Here is a 20,025-nt window from a genome sequence, read left to right on the forward strand (position 1 = left end):
TTTGTCAAATTCTTAATTTGAAGCATACGCTCGTCACAGCTGGACAGGCTGCTCTGGCAAGACCTTCAAATGTCTCCTTGCTTTTCCAAGTTTTGACAACCTTTCTAGGAAAAGTCAACTCAATACAGGCGTTTCGCCTCAGCATTCCCACTCGACTGATGGTTAATTGGAATTGAGTACCACCCCCCCCAACCCCCACCATGACAAGCCACCGGGGGTCCAATCAGTTACTTTGATTGAAAACACAGTGCAGTCTTTGTGTGAGGAATTGGGTACGGCATAACTGTCCTTGCTAGGCTAAATATGAAGATAGCTAAAGTAATGTTAAACATTTGAAGTTGAAAATGCATCTTGAGCTCATTCACCGCCAGTCGATGTACAAAAATGTGTCCACTCCAGTGCCAGAGTTTTTGTCATTGTCACTCAAATTGCAGGACCCAGAGAATATTGAGTTTTAGGACTACATAAACATTCAATACAACGTTAAAACTTTAACTGTGTTCTTTCATCAGAAAAAAAGTTAATTCCTAAATTATATCAGTCTGGAGTTATATGAGCTTGAAATTAAGGTGACTGTCCAAAATACAATGCAATACATACATATTGGGTTTATATAGCGCTTTACCATTCGGCACCGCTGCAAGAAAATAGTTTCAATATTTTTCAATGTATTTTCATCATTTTTTGAAGTCCCAAATAAATAAGAAATATTTATTTTAATTATTTTTCAATGAGAAGAAATTGTTTTCAAAATGTGCACATCGTAAAGAGCCGAAATGAACTGATCAGGATTCACAAACGGTTCCGTTCTTTGCACAAAAATTCTTATGACTGTATCTCCTTTTACAGTACAATATTGTAGAGCGCAATATCCCTATTTAATCAACAAAAGAAACAACAAAAGTTTTTGTTGACTTTTTGAGAAGTCTGGAACGGATTAATGGTATTTCCATTCATTTCAACAGACAAGTAGAACTTGAGATGAACACCAAACAAATTTTACTCAAAGCAGCATGGTATTTTCCAAAGAATCTAAGTGTCCTCTTGAAGGACACATACAGTACATCACACGTTTTGGTTGTGGTCTCCTGTGGGTCCCACCAAATATCTTTACCACATACGCAACGTCTCACAGAATCGTTCCCATCCATTCTCTTCTTCTCAGGTGCATCACCTTTTGAAGGCAGACACGAGGCTTGTAAACACTGGGTCCAAAGGGGATGGGGGGGGAGGGCAATGGGGGAGCAGAATACTTCAGAGGCTTACACAGGCTTTGCAGCTCTCTGACAGACACCCACTACCTCTCATGTTTGACACTTCTGCATGGCGGTGGTCCTTACAACTTCCCATGTGGAGAAAAAGGGAGGTATGGTAAGAAAAAAGTAGGGATGGGAATGTGAGAAAAGTCTTTGTAGTGAGAAAAAAAGTGTTTGGGGGGGGTATTCCAAACAGTTCTTACGACTGTAAGATGTGAATCCACCGTCAGTGTCCGCCAATGTTTTGCAGTCTCTTACCCCAGTCTGAAAAGACATTTTGAAGACCTCACGGTCTTGAATTTGACATCCCCAGCTCAAATGAACTTAACACCTGTTAGCCTTATCGTCCTGCGAAAGCCATTCCGACCTTGCCTGCTTGGATCTCATTCCTGCTTTCTTGCTCCAATAGTTGCGAGGAGGGAGGGAAGTTTAAAGGGGGAGACTGTGATGTTACAGTCAGGATTATGGAAACGCTTGCGGCGTATCTTGCAGCTGTTCACACCGATGGTGTCATGGCGGACTGTCTTTCCGCTCCATCAATAGGTGTGGCAAATGCGGAAAACACACAAACAAGCCGAGTAAAGTGTTTGTGATTTCCGACGCAGGTGTTTTCCTCCTGTGATAACTCCGCATTTATCTTGCAGATTAGTCGTTACTTTAGGGATTAGTTGACATCATCTCCTCCCGCGGCCTCTAAACTTCTCCACGTTTAATCACGGAAGCAACTCTGGTCCAAAGCCGAGGATTTATTGTATTGCCGTGTGACGAGAGGCTAAACCCGTGGGAGTGATATTAGCGAGGGTACATTTCTCATCTGGAAGGTATAACCACCCTGTAAGTGCAGTTTATGGTCTTATCGCAGCGCCTCTTGGGTTTTTCTTATCAAGGTGCTGCTGGATGGTGGTCTCCGAGTATTGACAGACCATCGTTGTCTTGTCCCGCAGTCTTGCAGTCATCTTGTTTGTTGTTTAGCAAAAGAATGCCCTTCGATACACACAAAGAAGCTTGTTATCACTTTTTTTTTGCTAGAAAGGAGGCTTGGGGTATTCATATTAAGTACCAGAGTCATCCAATTCCTGTGTTTGGAGTAGTATTGCAGAATTCCAGGAGTTCTCAAAGTCTCAAGATTTCCACTGACGTTTGTCAGAAAGGAAGAGGAGTCAAGTCAAGGTTGACTCTTGACTTGTGAACTTATATTCTGATCTTTTGTTTGTTTTTTGGGGGTTGTAAGTATGTTTGTGGGCATGGACAGAGTCCGAAACAATGTCAGAATAGTAAACATAATGACTAATAGATCCCTGTAGATGGTGCAGTTACAGTACATCGCTTCGGAGATCAGCACAGATTTTGAGTAGAAGCTACAGGTTAGGAAACGAGTCCTAGGTTTATCCTGCCGGTTCTGACAGAGGAGAAGCCAAGACGTTTGAAATCCGAGAGGTTTAGGCATACCATACCTGAACACAGTATGTGTAATTCGACATGTGTCAAGAGCTACATTTTTAACCATGTAGGGCTTTCACAAACAGCTGCGACGGTAACTAAGGGGCAAAAAGTGAGTTGACAACCTTTTTATAAAATCAGTCAGTGCATTTAGATAATCTATTAAGTGACAATGAAAGATTTCACACCTTCAGAATAATATCACTGCCGATTTTCGTCATCATTGCATCAGAAGCGCACTGTGTTTTTCGGTTTAGGTTCGCGCCGCACAGCTGGCGTAATTGTATACATTCCCCGCCGAAGATAAACTCGGGATGAGGATTTCTTTTCAAATACAGTGTGATGTAAACAGAGGATTTGAAAGTCAAAGGGGATCACCTCTCCCAGGTGCGCTGACACCAAATCTCAATACCGCTGCCTCTTAACGGGATCCGCACGTCTGGCTGTGATTGATATACTTGCAGTATTGCCGACACGGGATGTGCGTCAACAAGGAACTGCACCTGCAGCCGGTCCACGGTGAATGGGGTGCCTGGGGGCCCTACAGCGCTTGCTCGCGGACTTGCGGAGGAGGGACGCGGAGTACCACCAGAGACTGTAACAAGCCCGAGTAAGACGGCCAAAAGTCTCAACCCTACGAATTGAGTTGAAATTCAAAACAGGAACAAGAACCAGACGACATCTCATGATTCCCTGTTCCTGGGTCTTATTCCAGGCCTAGGAATGGTGGCAAATTCTGCGTGGGGCGACGGATGAAGTTCCGCTCCTGCAACACTGAGCCGTGTCCGCGAGGACGGAAAGATTTCCGCGAAGACCAATGCTCTCACTTTGACGGCAAACACTTCAACATCAACGGTCTACCTCCGACCGTCCGCTGGGTCCCCAAATACAGTGGCAGTAAGTCAACGTGCGGTTTGTTAGAATTTGAGGCCCTATTGAGGCTGTCCTTGGCGTTTTTGGGATACAGTTGTCCAGTTCCACTGAATTCTTGGGCCTTTAGCTTTTTGGCTAAATCGCGCGCAATGTAATCTGTCGCTTGGCTTCATCTGCAGCCAATCCCAGGTCTTTGTTTTGCTGTCATCCGTTGGATCATTGTAGAGTCAAAAAGCTCTGTAGATTTATAACTTTTAAAAGAGTCCTCGGTTATGGATGAGAAGGTTTCTTCAGCCGTCATGACAGCTGAAGAAACCTTCTCATCGATGGACCACTCCTGTACGACTGAGAGTTTACACAGACGTCCTCGGTTATGGTTCGTCTATCTCGCATATGTGTATGAATGGGACAATTGCATAGAAATGACGTTTTCTGACTAGCTCCTGTGTAGCGTATCTAACTGTTGATATAAATGACACAACATACCAGTGATCAGTTAAGTCCTGACTGCTACCAACGGAAACGAGTAAACCTAGGCCTCCTTTTGCATACATCTTCCCCGGTGTCATGTGACCACAAGGTCCCAACATTGTTTGAATCAAACTTACTTCACTCAACGTCTTTAGCCAAATGCGTCTACTCTTATAATTTGTTTCCCATTTAGTCCAGCTGAACGATCGTTGCAAACTCTTCTGCCGAGTCGCCGGGACGACGGCCTATTACCAGTTGAAGGATCGCGTCATCGACGGCACGCCTTGTGGCACCGACACGTACGATATCTGCGTTCAAGGCCTCTGCAGGGTTGGTCCATTTGCTTCCGTCGCAATCTCAAATTCCACCAGGACGTTACACCACGTACACACAACGTTTTGTCTCCAGCAAGCGGGCTGCGATCACATCTTGAACTCAAAGGCCAGGAACGACAAGTGCGGCGTGTGCGGTGGAGACAACTCCTCGTGCAAAACACAGGCGGGGACGTTCAACGATGCTCAGTACGGTGAGTCCCGTGAGCGCAAAATAGCTATATTTTACGTTTTAAGACTGGCGCTGAATATTCCGGATGTCTTGTTTTTGAGTTGATGACGATTCCTGACGTGACGTCACGTCAGGAACGCCCCTGACCGAGAAAGCGACACACAATGCATTTTGGGTACTTTGTTTGGTCTGAAAACTTCGTGTTGATGGCGAAATTAGAAGGAAAACACATAAATAACGCGATGGTGAATCGTTGTGTGTTGCACCAAGACTACTATTTGATACTAGTTGACACAAATTCCCGGCAGACAAATCAGCCCATTTCCAACGGAGGACGTGCGCCATCTCTGTCGTCTGCCTGTCTCTTTAATAGTTCGCGCTTCGACATTAAGCGGGACGTGCAGGGATAATAACTAACTAAAAAAAAAAAATAAAAATAAATAAATGAAAAATAAATAAAAATAATTAAATAAATAAAAATAAATAAATAAAAGAATGGTAGACCATTTATAACTACATTTATAACTACTATTATTTTTGTATTGCATCACTGCCATATGCCAGGATAAAGTTCGAAAAGTTTTTTTTTATTCTATTATTAAATTATTTATTTAATTACTTACTTATTTAGTTATTTATTTGCGTATTAATTTTTTAAAATATTTATTTATTTTTATATTTATTTATTTATTTATTCATATGATTGTTTTTTTATTCATGTATTTATTTCATTATTTATTTAGTTATTTATGTATTTTCTGAAACTGGCATGACTTATGCGGATGATAGCTGGATGATATGCAAACCAAGTGCTGCCCCCTTGTGGCTGGAGGTGTAAATGACACCATACCAACCCCGCCACACCTTCACCCTCACCGCTCATATTTTGGAAAATAATACAATACAATGAAATACAATATACAGTAAAGTCTCGTTATATCGATATTCAAGGGAGTCCGAAAAAATATCGATATAACCGGGACTATCGATATATCCGACCCTGTTTGCATGTAATTTTCTCCGTGCGTGCATAGAAATAGCATCGTAATAAGCGGGACTATCGATATATCCGATATCGATATAACGAGACTTTACTGTATATTGATTTAAGGCTAAAAAGCAGGCACCACTGTGGCCTCGAATCTGGTTCACAGTCGAGTGATTCTGCGTTCGAATCCCGCTGTGCGTGTGCAACTCTGCACTGAAAAAACAATTGGTGTGTTGAAGTTATTCTATTTTTTATTTTTATTTTTTGGGCTAGCGTTTTCACAAAAATCAATATTATCTGGAGCCAGATACATTTCTGGGTCGACCATACAACATCCCTGGCTCCAGATGATTTAGTTTTCTGTCACTTCTTGGAAAGGATACAAAAAAAAATCAGTGCACGTAAGGTCTTCAACATGTGTGTTTTTTGGAATGTGGGAGGAAGCCTGGCCGAAATCCCACGCCAGCATGGGGGATACCATCCACACATAGAGATTTGAAAGAAGCACTACTCAGAAAAAGGCGCGTAATACAACATCTAATTTACAGCATCTCATTCCAAATATGTTTCGACATCCCCGCAAAAACGTTCGTATGTACCGTTGTTCGTAACTCAGATGTTTGTAAGTAGGGGAACGTCTGTATATCTGTGAAAGTAGGACAATGAACAGCTAAATTTTTCAATAAAGTAGAGCAATGATTCCCAAATACTGTAGCTATTTATTAACAATCTATTAGCTAGCTAGCTTTCTATCTGTTTGAGTTACTTCGGGGTTGAGTGAACTATGGCTGTGGCTGCCGCTACTCACCCACAGAAAAACTTTATCCTGTGACAGTCACAGGATAAAGTTTTTCTGTCACTTTTGTCAGTGTGACTGTAAAGTAACCTTGAGAGTTTTGAAAGGCGCTTATAAATGTATTATTATTATTATTATTATTATTATTATTATTATTATTATTATTATTAATAATAAATCAAAGAATTTCACAAGTTTGATTTGCTTTCATGGGCCGAATAAAATGATAATAATAGATAGATAATAATAATAATAATAATAAAAATAATAATAATAATAATAATAATAATAATCTATTTGTTTATTTATTCATTCATTCATTTATTCATTTATTCGTTCGTTCGTGACTGTATTTATTCATTTATTTATTTCTTTATGTTTATTTATTTATTTATTTATGTTTTTTATCTATCTATTTATTCATTCATTCATTTATTCATTCGTTCGTTACTTTATTTATTTATTTACACTTTTTATCTATCTATTTATTTATTTATTCATTTGTTCGTTCGTTACTGTATTTATTTATTTATTTATTTCTATATTTATTTAATCATTTATTCATTTATTCGTTCGTTCGTTACTGTATTTATTCATTTATTTATTTATGTATGTTTTTTTTATTTATTTATTTATTTATTTATTTATGTTTTTATCTATCTAACTATTTATTCATTCATGTATTCATTCGTTCGTTACTTTATTTATTTATTTATTTACACTTTTTATCTATCTATTTATTTATTTATTTATTTATTTATTTATTTATTTATTTATTTAATCATTCATTCATTTATTCATGTATTCGTTCGTTCGTTACTGTATTTATTTATTTATTTATTTATTTAATCATTCATTCATTTATTCATGTATTCGTTCGTTCGTTACTGTATTTATTTATTTATTCATTTATTCGTTCGTTACTGTATTTATTTATTTATTTATTTATTTATTTATTTATTTATTTATTTATTTATTTAATCATTCATTCATTTATTCATTTATTCGTTCGTTCGTTCGTTCGTTCGTTACTGTATTTATTTATTTATTTATTTCTATATTCATTTATTTATTTAATCATTCATTCATTTATTCATTTATTCGTTCGTTCGTTACTGTATTTATTTATTTATTCATTTATTTATTTATTTATTTAATCATTCATTCATTTATTCATTTATTCGTTCGTTCGTTACTGTGTTTATTTATTTATTTCTACATTTATTTATTTATTTAATCATTCATTCATTTATTCGTTCGTTCGTTACTGTATTTATTCATTTATTCGTTTGTTCGTTACTGTATTTATTCATGTATTTATTTATTTTAATTTTTTTTTTCCAAGTGTGTAAGTCCCAAGTGGTTGGAATGGGACATCCCTTTTTTGGAACATGGTGAAACTATTTTTAAAAAAAAGTGAGAAAAAAAAAATACCCCAAAAACAAAAACAAAATGCATCTGATCTCCTCAACCTCTTGGTATGTTTTTTCTTCTTCAGGCTACAACGTCGTCGTCCGCATCCCAGCTGGTGCGACCAACATTGATATCAAGCAGGTCAGCTACTCTGGAAAACCGGAAGATGACAACTACCTCGGTGAGTGGCAAATAAGGATGCAGTTTTTTTTTTGTGTGTATCCCAAAAATTCATTTCCCATAGGAAACCATTAAAATGAGAATAATCCGTTCTCAGTTCCCCATAAAACATAATTTTCTACTAAATAAGCCTTAAAACTACACAAAATATACCTTGTAAATGATCATTAGCAATAAAATGACTAACACTGGTTTCAAACTCAAAGCCCGGGGGCCAGATGTCACCCACCGCTCAATAAATCCCCCCCCCACCCTCCACTCCCCAAACGACCTATTGCGGTGACCCATGCAGGTGAAGATGGATGCTGTTTCCAGAAAGCCGTTCGATAACTGCCTCTCGCGTTTAGTGTATGCGAAGGACGGATGATGTGAGATGAGGGGGGGGGGGTGATGATGAAGTGGTGGGGGGTCTCGTGTGGCCAAAGTAACAAGGGCCACCGATTGGCGGCAAGTAAATGGTGTGTCAGCCGCCCTCAAGAAGGATAAATGAGGCAGCCCTAGGTGCTAATTAGACACATGTGAATTGAAAGCTGATAGCTCCGGCACGGAGGCGGGTAGGAAAATGAAGACATTTTAGTTCAAGTGAGGTTCAAGACTTTCTCTGAGTGTTTCTAAACCTCGTTGGGGCTGATGGACCACCTCAGGCTTTGTGATTGGGAACATAATAATTAACTCATTCACTGCCAGACATGTTCAAAAATGTGTCCACTCCAGTGCCAGGGTTTTTGTCATTCTCACTTGAATTCCAGGACCCATAGAATATTGTGTTTTAAGACGACAGTATCGTTCAATGCAGCGTAAGAAACCTTGAACTATCTTCTTTCATCAGAAAAAAAAAGTTAATTCCTAAATTATATGGGTCTGGAGTTATATGAGCTTGAAATGAGGGTGGCTGTCCAAAATACAATGCAGTGTATACAGATTGGATTGGATTGGATGTACCTTTATTCGTCGCACAGTGGAGAAATTTACATTTCACAGCAGCAAAATTATGAAAGGAAGAGGAAAGGAAAGAAAGAAGTAGAAAACAAAATACAGGAGCGTCTGAAAAGGCAGCCACTCCCGCGGAGCCATCTTGAAGTCAAAACAAAATAACTAAATAGCAAATAACATGACAACACAAAGACACAGAGAGTCATTCATTCTTCAGCACTTGCTGTACCCTCTTTGTGACATGAGGCAGGTTTAATAATCATAATACATTTCATTTATAAGGACCTTCCAAAACTCTCAAGGACACTTTACAATATAGCGCTTGAACAACAGCTGAAGCTAGAACCAAGCGGTAACATGGGGAAAAATGGAAATGCTGCCCCCTTGTGGAAGGGGAAAAACATTGCCAGAGGTCTGACCAGCGCTTTATCGGCGCCAAAGCAAGGAAAAAAAAACTCAACCCAAACAAATTTGGGAATGGCACTATACGTCATGTTTTCAATTCCCGAATAAATTTGTGAATGGAAGTGAATGAGTTAAAAAAAATGTGTTAAAAAAACATGAGACTATTCTTGTGCACAAAATACAAAAACAAGTTTTAATTCACTTCCTTTTCTCGTTCATGGACACCACCAAAAGATGATTTCACGAACCAAACAGGGCTCTTTATCTCTCTCTATCTCTCTGTCATTCTAACCTAACACTACCTCGCTAGCTATCTAGCTGGCTATCTTGCTAGCTACCTAACTGGCTATCTAGCCCGCTACCTAGCTGACTATCTATAAGCTATCTGGCTGGCTAGAGCGCTAGCTAGCTGTCTGGCTAGCTATTTAGCTGGCTATCTATTAGATAGTTAGCTTTCTCTCTATTTGAGTTACCTCCGGGTTTAGTGAACACTGGCGCGTGTGGCTGCCGCTGCTCACCCACAGAAAAATGGATCCAGTGACTGTAAAGTGACCTTCAGTGTTTTGAAAGTCGCTTATTAATCAAATGTATTATTATTATCATTTGCTAGCTATTTGCTATCTATTAGCTCTGGCTGGCTAGCTGGCTGTCTAGCTAGCTAGCTATTCACTAGCTAGCTGGCTGGCTATCTAGCTATCTATTAGCTATCAAGCTAGCTTTCTATCTATTTGAGTTATTCCGGGTTGAGTGAACGAACACTGGCGCGTGTGGCTGCCGCTGCTCACCCACAGAAAAACGGATCCAGTGACTGTAAAGTGACCTTGAGAGTTTTGAAAGTCGCTTATGAATCAAATGTATTATTATTATCATTTGCTAGCTATTTGCTATCTATTAGCTCTGGCTGGCTAGCTGGCTGTCTAGCTAGCTAGCTATTCACTATCTAGCTGGCTGTCTCGCTCGCTAGCTATTCACTATCTAGCTGGCTGGCTATCTAGCTATCTATTAGCTATCAAGCTAGCTTTCTATCTATTTGAGTTATTCCGGGTTGAGTGAACGAACACTGGCGCGTGTGGCTGCCGCTGCTCACCCACAGAAAAATGGATCCAGTGACTGTAAAGTGACCTTGAGAGTTTTGAAAGGCGCTTATGAATCAAATGTATTATTATTATCATTTGCTAGCTATTTGCTATCTATTAGCTCTGGCTGGCTAGCTGGCTGTCTAGCTAGCTAGCTATTCACTATCTAGCTGGCTGGCTATCTAGCTATCTATTAGCTATCAAGCTAGCTTTCTATCTATTTGAGTTATTCCGGGTTGAGTGAACGAACACTGGCGCGTGTGGCTGCCGCTGCTCACCCACAGAAAAACGGATCCTGTGACTGTAAAGTGACCTTGACTGTTTTGAAAGTCGCTTATGAATCAAATGTATTATTATTATTATCATTTGCTAGCTATTTGCTATCTATTAGCTCTGGCTGGCTAGCTGGCTGTCTAGCTAGCTAGCTATTCACTATCTAGCTTGTTGGCTATCTTGCTATCTATTAGCTATCAAGCTAGCTTTTTATCTATTTGAGTTATTCCGGGTTGAGTGAACACTGGCGCGTGTGGCTGCCGCTGCTCACCCACAGAAAAACGGATCCCGTGACTGTAAAGTGACCTTGAGAGTTTTGAAAGTCGCTTATGAATCAAATGTATTATTATTATCATTTGCTAGCTATTTGCTATCTATTAGCTCTGGCTGGCTAGCTAGCTGTCTAGCTAGCTAGCTATTCACTATCTAGCTGGCTGGCTATCTAGCTATCTATTAGCTATCAAGCTAACTTTCTATCTATTTGAGTTATTCCGGGTTGAGTGAACGAACACTGGCGCGTGTGGCTGCCGCTGCCCACCCACATAAAAACGGATCCAGTGACTGTAAAGTGACCTTGAGAGTTTTGAAAGTCGCTTATGAATCAAATGTATTATTATTATCATTTGCTAGCTATTTGCTATCTATTAGCTCTGGCTGGCTAGCTAGCTGTCTAACTAGCTAGCTATTCACTATCTAGCTGGCTGGCTATCTAGCTATCTATTAGCTATCAAGCTAACTTTCTATCTATTTGAGTTATTCCGGGTTGAGTGAACGAACACTGGCGCGTGTGGCTGCCGCTGCTCACCCACAGAAAAACGGATCCAGTGACTGTAAAGTGACCTTGAGAGTTTTGAAAGTCGCTTATGAATCAAATGTATTATTATTATCATTTGCTAGCTATTTGCTATCTATTAGCTCTGGCTGACTAGCTGACTGTCTAGCTAGCTAGCTATTCACTAGCTAGCTGGGTGGCTATCTAGCTATCTATTAGCTATCAAGCTAGCTTTCTATCTATTTGAGTTATTCCGGGTTGAGTGAACGAACACTGGCGCGTGTGGCTGCCGCTGCTCACCCACAGAAAAATGGATCCCGTGACTGTAAAGTGACCTTGACTGTTTTGAAAGTCGCTTATGAATCAAATGTATTATTATTATCATTTGCTAGCTATTTGCTATCTATTAGCTCTGGCTGGCTAGTTGGCTGTCTAGCTAGCTAGCTATTCACTATCTAGCTGGCTGGCTATCTAGCTATCTATTAGCTATCAAGCTAGCTTTCTATCTATTTGAGTGATTCCGGGTTGAGTGAACGAACACTGGCGCGTGTGGCTGCCGCTGCTCACCCACAGAAAAACGGATCCCGTGACTGTAAAGTGACCTTGAGAGTTTTGAAAGTCGCTTATGAATCAAATGTATTATTATTATCATTTGCTAGCTATTTGCTATCTATTAGCTCTGGCTGGCTAGCTGGCTGTCTAGCTAGCTAGCTATTCACTATCTAGCTTGTTGGCTATCTAGCTATCTATTAGCTATCAAGCTAGCTTTCTATCTATTTGAGTTATTCCAGGTTGAGTGAACGAAGACTGGCGCATGTGGCTGCCGCTGCTCACCCACAGAAAAACGGATCCCGTGACTGTAAAGTGACCTTGAGAGTTTTGAAAGGCGCTTAAAAATGAAATGTATTATTATTATCATTAGCACTTAGCTTACTTTTTGTGCATACGGATTTCTAATTGAGGTGTTCACAGACACATCACATTTTAAAAAATCTTTTACATTTTTTTATGACCGCAATTTCAAGGGAATATTGCTTGTATCCGATTGTTCTAACTTGTCAACGGCTGATTTTAAAGCGATAAAGCCTACGATTCAACCCACGCGCACAAACGCCTATAATTTATAGTTTTGATAATACACTGTCATTTTTTTTTTTTCTTAGCAACTGTAACAGATTAATGGCGTCATAAATTAATTCAATCCACACGCCATTTCAAGTTGCGAGCGCGGTCACAAAACAAATGAAAGCCATAAGTTAAGGTAACCGCTGTCCTTTTTTTGTATGCTGGCTGTTTTTTGGCACATCGCTCCCCCAAAAAAACTCGATGGGCTCAAGATGATTCGCTTCTGGTGCCAATAACGTGCAACCTCCAATGTAAACAAGATGGAGGGGATTTTCATGGCCAGGGTACTTTTTGGCATGCAAATGTCGCAATTAGCCGCATTCTTCTTGGAAGCGGCTTCGCTAAAAAGAGTTTCGCTCGATGTAGTGGTGAACAATGTTCCCAATCGCGCGGTGCTTACACATACTCAGCGCACAAGTACATCTATGCAACGCATACAGTCAGACTTTGGTTCACGAAACCCTTGGTTTACGAACTTTTCGGTTTACGGACGTTACATTTATGAAAATTTTACCTTGGCATACAAACTATTTTTCGGGATACACACGGAGCTGCCACAATGAGTGATGTGTCGTTTGCGAACGAGCCGGTTCTCCGAACAAGAAAATGGTGGCCTCTGTTTTTGTCCTCTATTCCCCGCCCCCAGTCTTCAGTTAAAGCCACGTGATTGGTCAAGAACCCAGCAGTGGGTGGGGGGGGGGGGGGGTTAAACATTAAAGAGACAGGCGTACAGAGAGAGAGAGTGAGAAAACACACACATGAAAGGGAGATGACAGAGCTTGAAACAAAAAAAAAAAAAAAAAGTGTGAGAGTGTGAGAATAGTGAGCAAATGGATAGAAAACAGTTAAAATATCCCATCAAACAGGCTCCACAAATAACCCGCAAAAGCCATCTGTACACTTGATGCAAAAAGCTATCAACCCAGCTAAACAGATCACAATTGATGAAGAACTAGATACAATTATCACAGAGAAAGCACCTCCAATGGATCATTCCTCAAGATGGTGAAAGAACAAGGTTACGTTCCTCATCAAGTGTTTAATGCTGATGAAACCGGTCACTCCATTCCATCAAGCCATTAACGACCATCCCAAAGGTAAATAAAATGACTTTATTGTAAAGTACAGTTTATTTTTTTAATCATAATAACATAGCACATTTATTATACGTAAAATAAGGTATATTTTGTGTAGTTTTAAGGCTTAGAAAATTAGAAAGTAGAAAATTATGTTTTATGGGGACCTGGGAACGGATTATTCTTATTTTAATGGTTTCCTATGGGAAATTAATTTTCGGGATACACACTTTTCACCTTACGCACTCTGTCTGGGAACCAATTAAGTTCGTAAGCCAAGGGCGCACTGTATTTTGCGATGTAACTCAATGAGTGCCAGGTGTCCAGCCAATAATGCTGTACAGTTCACGTACGCTACGCAGCCAATCGGAGCACAGCGGCGCGGATGTGCTCACGAAAAAGATCCGGCTCTTTCGGCTCCCAAATGGCTGCTCAGTTTGTTTGTTTTTTTGCTTAAATTAATTATCAAAAATCATGTAAAATTATGTGAAAAATGAATTACTCATGTAAAAAATTCACTATATCAAATATTTTTATTTATATGGCTTGATTTATATGTGCACAGAGAGCATTCTCCAATTTTTCACTTTCCCTGTGGTTACTCTGGTCTGATGATCAGATGTCACTAATTTGCTTTTCATATTAAAAATGCTATCATACCAACTAGTAAAAATATATAATAATTGAATAATAATAACAACATCATGTGATAACATTTGCTACCACTTTATTTGCTATCTATTTGCTATCTATTAGCTATCTAGCTTGCTCGTTAGCTATCCAGCTAGCTATCTATTAGCTACCTAGCTGGCTCATTAGCTACCTAGCTAGCTACCTATTAGCTATATGGCTGTCTAGCTATCTATTAGCTATCTATTAGCTAACTAGCTTGCTTTCTATCTAATTGAGCTATTTCGGGTTGAATGAACGCTGGCGCGTGTGGCTGCCGCTGCTCACCCACAAAATAACTGATCCTGTGACTGTTAAGTGACCTTGAGAGTTTTGAAAGGCGCTTATCAATGAAATTTATTATTATTATTATTATTATTATTATTATTATTATTATTATTTGTGCACCTGCCTGCCCTCCTCCTGCTTGTGTATGTAATATCTCCCCTCCCTCCTCTACCACGGATATCGACCAATCACGTGCGGCTTTAACCGAAGACTGGGAGGGGGGAATAGAGGACAAAAAAGCTTTGTATTTGCTTTCAACATTTAGCTTGTAGTAGACGTGGACATTCCACCATTACGTCCCTGATCCACTACTAAAAAGGACGCTTTCATCTAGAACTGCTTCATGTCACAAAGAGGGTACATCAAGTGCTGAAGAATGAATGACTCTCTGTGTCTTTGTGTTGTCATATTATTTGGTATTTAGGTTGTTTTTTTTTTTCTTTGACTTCAAGATGGCGCCGCGAGAGTGGCTGCCTTTCCAGCTGCTCCTGTATGTCTTTTTTCTACTTCTTTCTTTCCTTTCCTCCTCCTTTCATAACTTTGCTGCTGTGAAATGTACATTTCTTCTTTGCGAGACGAATAAAGGTACATCCAATCCAATCCAAAATAGTCAGCTCTCATTTCCGGCTCCTTGTTAGGAAGCGGCTCTCTTCGTTCACTCCAGAGATCCGGCTCGTTCGCGAATGACACATGACTAGTACACATCTGATGTTGCTCATAGTGGTCCTCAGTGTGCTCAGGGAGTTTGTGTGTCTGCTGAGAAACGTGAAAAATTAGAGGGGACAGTGGTGGTGAACTGTGTGTGCTCTTGGGGTTTTTTTTGATGTTTTTTTTTTCACTGCAGCATCAATCGTCACTAAATTTTAACACAAAATCCATGTAATCTATGACCGCCGGCGTCTCTAAATGCTGCAAATGTGCTTTTCCCAAAACAATGAGCTGGCAGCAGTGCACTATTCTCATATTTTCTTGATCAAGTGGATTTTTTTTATTTTATAGTATTTTTTATTTTTTTTATTTCAGCATTATCCGACAGCCAGTCCAACTTCTTACTGAACGGCAACTTTGTGGTGGCCATGTTCAAAAGGGAGATCACCTTCAAGGGAACGGTCATCGAATACAGCGGCTCAGATACCAAAGTGGAACGTATCAACTGCACGGATCGCATCGAAGAGGAGCTCGTTTTGCAGGTCGCCTTCAACTTACAAAATGTTTTGGGTTCAGTTCATGCGCCTTTGCAAACCCTCGTCCAACGTGGACTCATTCTTGTCCAAATTTGGCTTTTCATCTGTTTTTGTTGTATTGATTTAGTTATTTATTTATTTATTTGTTTATTTATTCGTTCCTTCATTTATTTATTTATTTATTTATTTATTTATTTATTTATTTATTTATTCCGTTATTTCAAACCTCTAAATATGGAGGACACTGATTTGCTGTGGCGACGACACCTTGAAGGGAAAAGCCGAAAGGAAAAGAAGATGAGATTCCGTTATTTATTCCGTTATTTATTTTTTGTTTATTCGGCTTTTTATTTATCCAGCTATTTCTTTATCCAGATCTGTATTTATTTATTTATTTATTTATTCCGTTATTTATTTTTTGTTTATTCGGCTTTTTATTTATCCAGCTATTTCTTTATCCAGATCTGTATTTATTTATTTATTTATTTATTTATTTATTTATTTATTTATTCCGTTATTTATTTTTTGTTTATTCGGCTTTTTATTTATCCAGCTATTTCTTTATCCAGATCTGTATTTCTTTATGTATTTATTTATTTATTTATTTATTTATTTATTTATTCTGCTATTTATGTTTGTTTATTCGGCTTTTTATTTATCCAGCTATTTCTTTATCCAGATATGTATTTATTTATGTATGTATTTATTTATTTATTTATTTATTCTGCTATTTATGTTTGTTTATTCGGCTTTTTATTTATCCAGCTATTTCTTTATCCAGATATTTATTTATGTATTTATTTATTTATTTATTTATTCTGCTATTTATATTTGTTTATTCGGCTTTTTATTTATCCAGCTATTTCTTTATCCAGATATTTATTTATATTGTCATCCATCTATTTATTTATTTATTTATTTATTTATTTATTTATTTATTTATTCATTCATTCCGTTATTTATTTTTGTTTATTCGGCTTTTTATTTATCCAGCTATTTCTTTATCCAGATATTTATTGATATTGTTATCTATTTATTTATTTATTTATTTATTTATTTATTTATTTATAGTTTATTCGGCTATTTCTTTATCCAGATATGTATTGATATTGTTATCTATTTATTTATTTATTTATAGTTTATTCGGCTATTTCTTTATCCAGATATTTATTTATATAGTTATCCATTTATTTATTCAATTATGTTATTTATTTATTCATCTGGATATTTATATATATATATTTGTTTATTTATCGAGATATTTATTCATCTATTTATCCAGATATTAATTTATCTATTTATTTATTGGGTTTTTTAATCCTATATGTCTTTCTTTATTTATTCATATATTTATTTATCCAGATATTTAACAAAAGTATTTATTTATTTATTTGTTTGTTTATGTATTTATTCATCCAGATGTGTATTTATTTTTTCCAGATATTAATTTATCTATTCATTTATCATGTTATTAATTTATCTATTTTTCTATTTATTTATTGGGTTATTTATTTATATATTTATTTCTTGATGCATTTATTCATTCGGTTCATTGTTTATTTATCTGTGTATTTATTTATTTTTTGTGTATTTTAAACAGCTTCTATTTGTTCGATTTGGGACAAAGCTTCTTATTTTGGATGTCATTTCAGTATCAGCCATTTGATGGCAGCCCTTCTACTTGGATTATTTTTTATTTCTCTCAAATAGACTGAAGAAGAATGAAAACAGGAAGTACCGTTGTCAAATTAGCTCAGTTTTATACTGAAAGTTCCCCTTCCATCCTGCTTTTCACGGCTACAGAAATCGACAGGTGTAGGTTCATTTTATAATGTCCATCTTTTGACAGAATTATTCATTTACATAGCTAGTAGATCGTGTCATTTTAATACGATACAATTCTTAAAGTGGTACTTGATAGGAATATTTATTGTTGCTAGGCCTAGTTTTACTACCTTTTTTTACGCGATTTACTTGACTGTCAATTGTACACATCCACACCATTGAATAGGTTGTAAGCTGTCTTGATTTAGTGTCCCTCGTCTTTATCAGCACGTTGTGACTGATATGTGTTTTAAAGGTTGAACTTTTGCGCAGACAAAATACAAAAAAAAAAAAAAGATCTTTCTTTGACCTTGACTCTCCGTGCCATTACTGCAGGTCTTGTGCGTGGGAAACCTCTACAACCCAGATGTCCGTTACTCCTTCAACATCCCCATCGAGGAGCACAGGGAGCAGTTTGTGTGGGATCCCTCGGGACCATGGCTGGAGTGCAACCGCATGTGTCAGGGTACGACATCAACTGCATGCCATCTCCTTTTTCAGGTTTTATTTTTTGCCGTTTTTTTTTTGCGGTCAAGCAAAATATGTGCACAAGGGCCAAAAACGAAATGTTCTTCAAAGTGTTGAATGAGCCACTCAATGACCTCTTCCCAGGAGGTCAAAGTGTTCATGATCTCTGCTGAGCTCAAAATCCCGTAAGTGAGCAGTACTGTTTCATGTTTATGTTGGTTCGCAATGTTATCCAATACAATAAAATACATCCCTATTTATTTCGCGCTTTCACAACAGCTCAAGCTGTAACAAAGCGCTTAATAAAACAGTTCGTATAAAATAAAATAAAGCCACATTTATTTTTAATGGATACATAACTAGCTAGCAAGTTAGCTAACAACTCAGCTAGCTAAATAGATAGCTAGCTGGCTAGAATCCAGCTATCTGGATAGCTACATGGGATATTTGCTTACTCGTTAAGTAGTTCTGTATCCATTCATCCATTAAAAAATAAATGTGGCTTTATTTTAGCCCATTTTATTTTAGCACATTTATTTTTAATGGATGAATGGATACATAACTAGTTAAACAGTTAGCTAACAATCCAGCTAACTAGCTTACTTAACAAGTTAGATAGTTAGCTAACAATCCAACTAGCTAGCTAGAATCCAGCTATCACTCTAGCTAGCTAGGTGGATTGTTAGCTTGGTGCTTAAGTAGTTATGTACCCATTCATCCATTAAAAATAAACGGGCTAAAATAAAGCCACGTTAGCTAGAATCCAGCTATCTATCTAGCTGTCTATCAATCTAGCTAGCTGGATTGTTCGCTAACTAGTTAACCAGTTCTGTATCCATTCATCCTTTAAAAAATTAATGTGGCTTTATTTTAGCCCATTTTATTTTAGCACATTTATTTTTAATGGATGAATGGATACATAACTAGTTAAACAGTTAGCTAACAATCCAGCTAACTAGCTTACTTAACAAGTTAGATAGTTAGCTAACAATCCAACTAGCTAGCTAGAATCCAGCTATCACTCTAGCTAGCTAGGTGGATTGTTAGCTTGGTGCTTAACTAGTTATGTACCCATTCATCCATTAAAAATAAACGGGCTAAAATAAAGCCACATTAGCTAGAATCCAGCTATCTATCTAGCTGTCTATCAATCTAGCTAGCTGGATTGTTCGCTAACTAGTTAACCAGTTCTGTATCCATTCATCCTTTAAAAATATAATGTGGCTTTATTTTAGCCCATTTTATTTTAGCACATTTATTTTTAATGGATGAATGGATACATAATTAGTTAACCAGTTATCTAACAATCCTTCTCGCTATCTAGATAGCCATCTAGAATCCAGTATCTAGCAACCTAGCTGGATTGTTTGCTAACTGGCTAACTACTTATGTATCCATTCAAAAATTAGCTTTGCTGCTGTGAAATGTAAATTTATCCATTGTGAGACTAATAAAGGCAAATCCAATCCAATAAATAGTTAACCACTTATCTAACAATCCAGCTAGCTAGCTAGATACATAGATAGCTGCATACTAGATAGCTAGCTAGCTAGCTGGAATGTTAGCTAACTGGTTAACTAATTATATAGCCATTCATCCATTAAAAACATTAATGTGGCTTTATTTTAGCCCATTTTATTTTACCACTTTTATTTTTAAAAGATGAACGGATACATAACTAGTTAACCAGTTATCCAACAATCCAGCTAGCTCGCTAGATACATAGATAGCTTGATTCGAGCTAGCTAGCCTGATTGTTAGCTGACTGGTTAACTAATTACGTATCCATTCATCCATTAAAAATACATCGAATAAAGCAATGAAATGGGCTAAAATAAATCCAGTTTTGCTCGTCCAGTATTATGGATTCTAGCTAGCTCGCTAGATAGCGAGCTAGCTAGAATCCAGCTATCTATCTATATCGCTAGCTGGATTCTTCACTAACTGGTTAACTAATTATATATCCATTCATCCATTAAAAACATTAATGTGGCTTTATTTTAGCCCATTT

The 20,025-nt window shown here is 37.7% G+C and overlaps 1 protein-coding gene across 1 annotated transcript in view; it reads left to right on the forward strand.

Moving 5' to 3' along the window:
- LOC148897528 (A disintegrin and metalloproteinase with thrombospondin motifs 20) overlaps positions 1-20,025 on the forward strand; it is a 128,058-nt gene that overhangs the window by 52,588 nt on the left and 55,445 nt on the right. The window contains exons 12-18 of the mRNA XM_088995813.1: positions 3,161-3,306; positions 3,412-3,593; positions 4,234-4,370; positions 4,449-4,566; positions 7,827-7,922; positions 15,562-15,728; positions 17,883-18,012. Of these exons, the coding sequence (XP_088851939.1) occupies positions 3,161-3,306; positions 3,412-3,593; positions 4,234-4,370; positions 4,449-4,566; positions 7,827-7,922; positions 15,562-15,728; positions 17,883-18,012 (976 nt within the window). The remainder of the gene's footprint in view (positions 1-3,160; positions 3,307-3,411; positions 3,594-4,233; positions 4,371-4,448; positions 4,567-7,826; positions 7,923-15,561; positions 15,729-17,882; positions 18,013-20,025) is intronic.

Source organism: Hippocampus bargibanti, linkage group LG05 (genome assembly GCF_051943395.1).
Source record: "Hippocampus bargibanti isolate YZ-2025 linkage group LG05, ASM5194339v1, whole genome shotgun sequence".
Lineage (NCBI taxonomy): Eukaryota > Metazoa > Chordata > Actinopteri > Syngnathiformes > Syngnathidae > Hippocampus > Hippocampus bargibanti.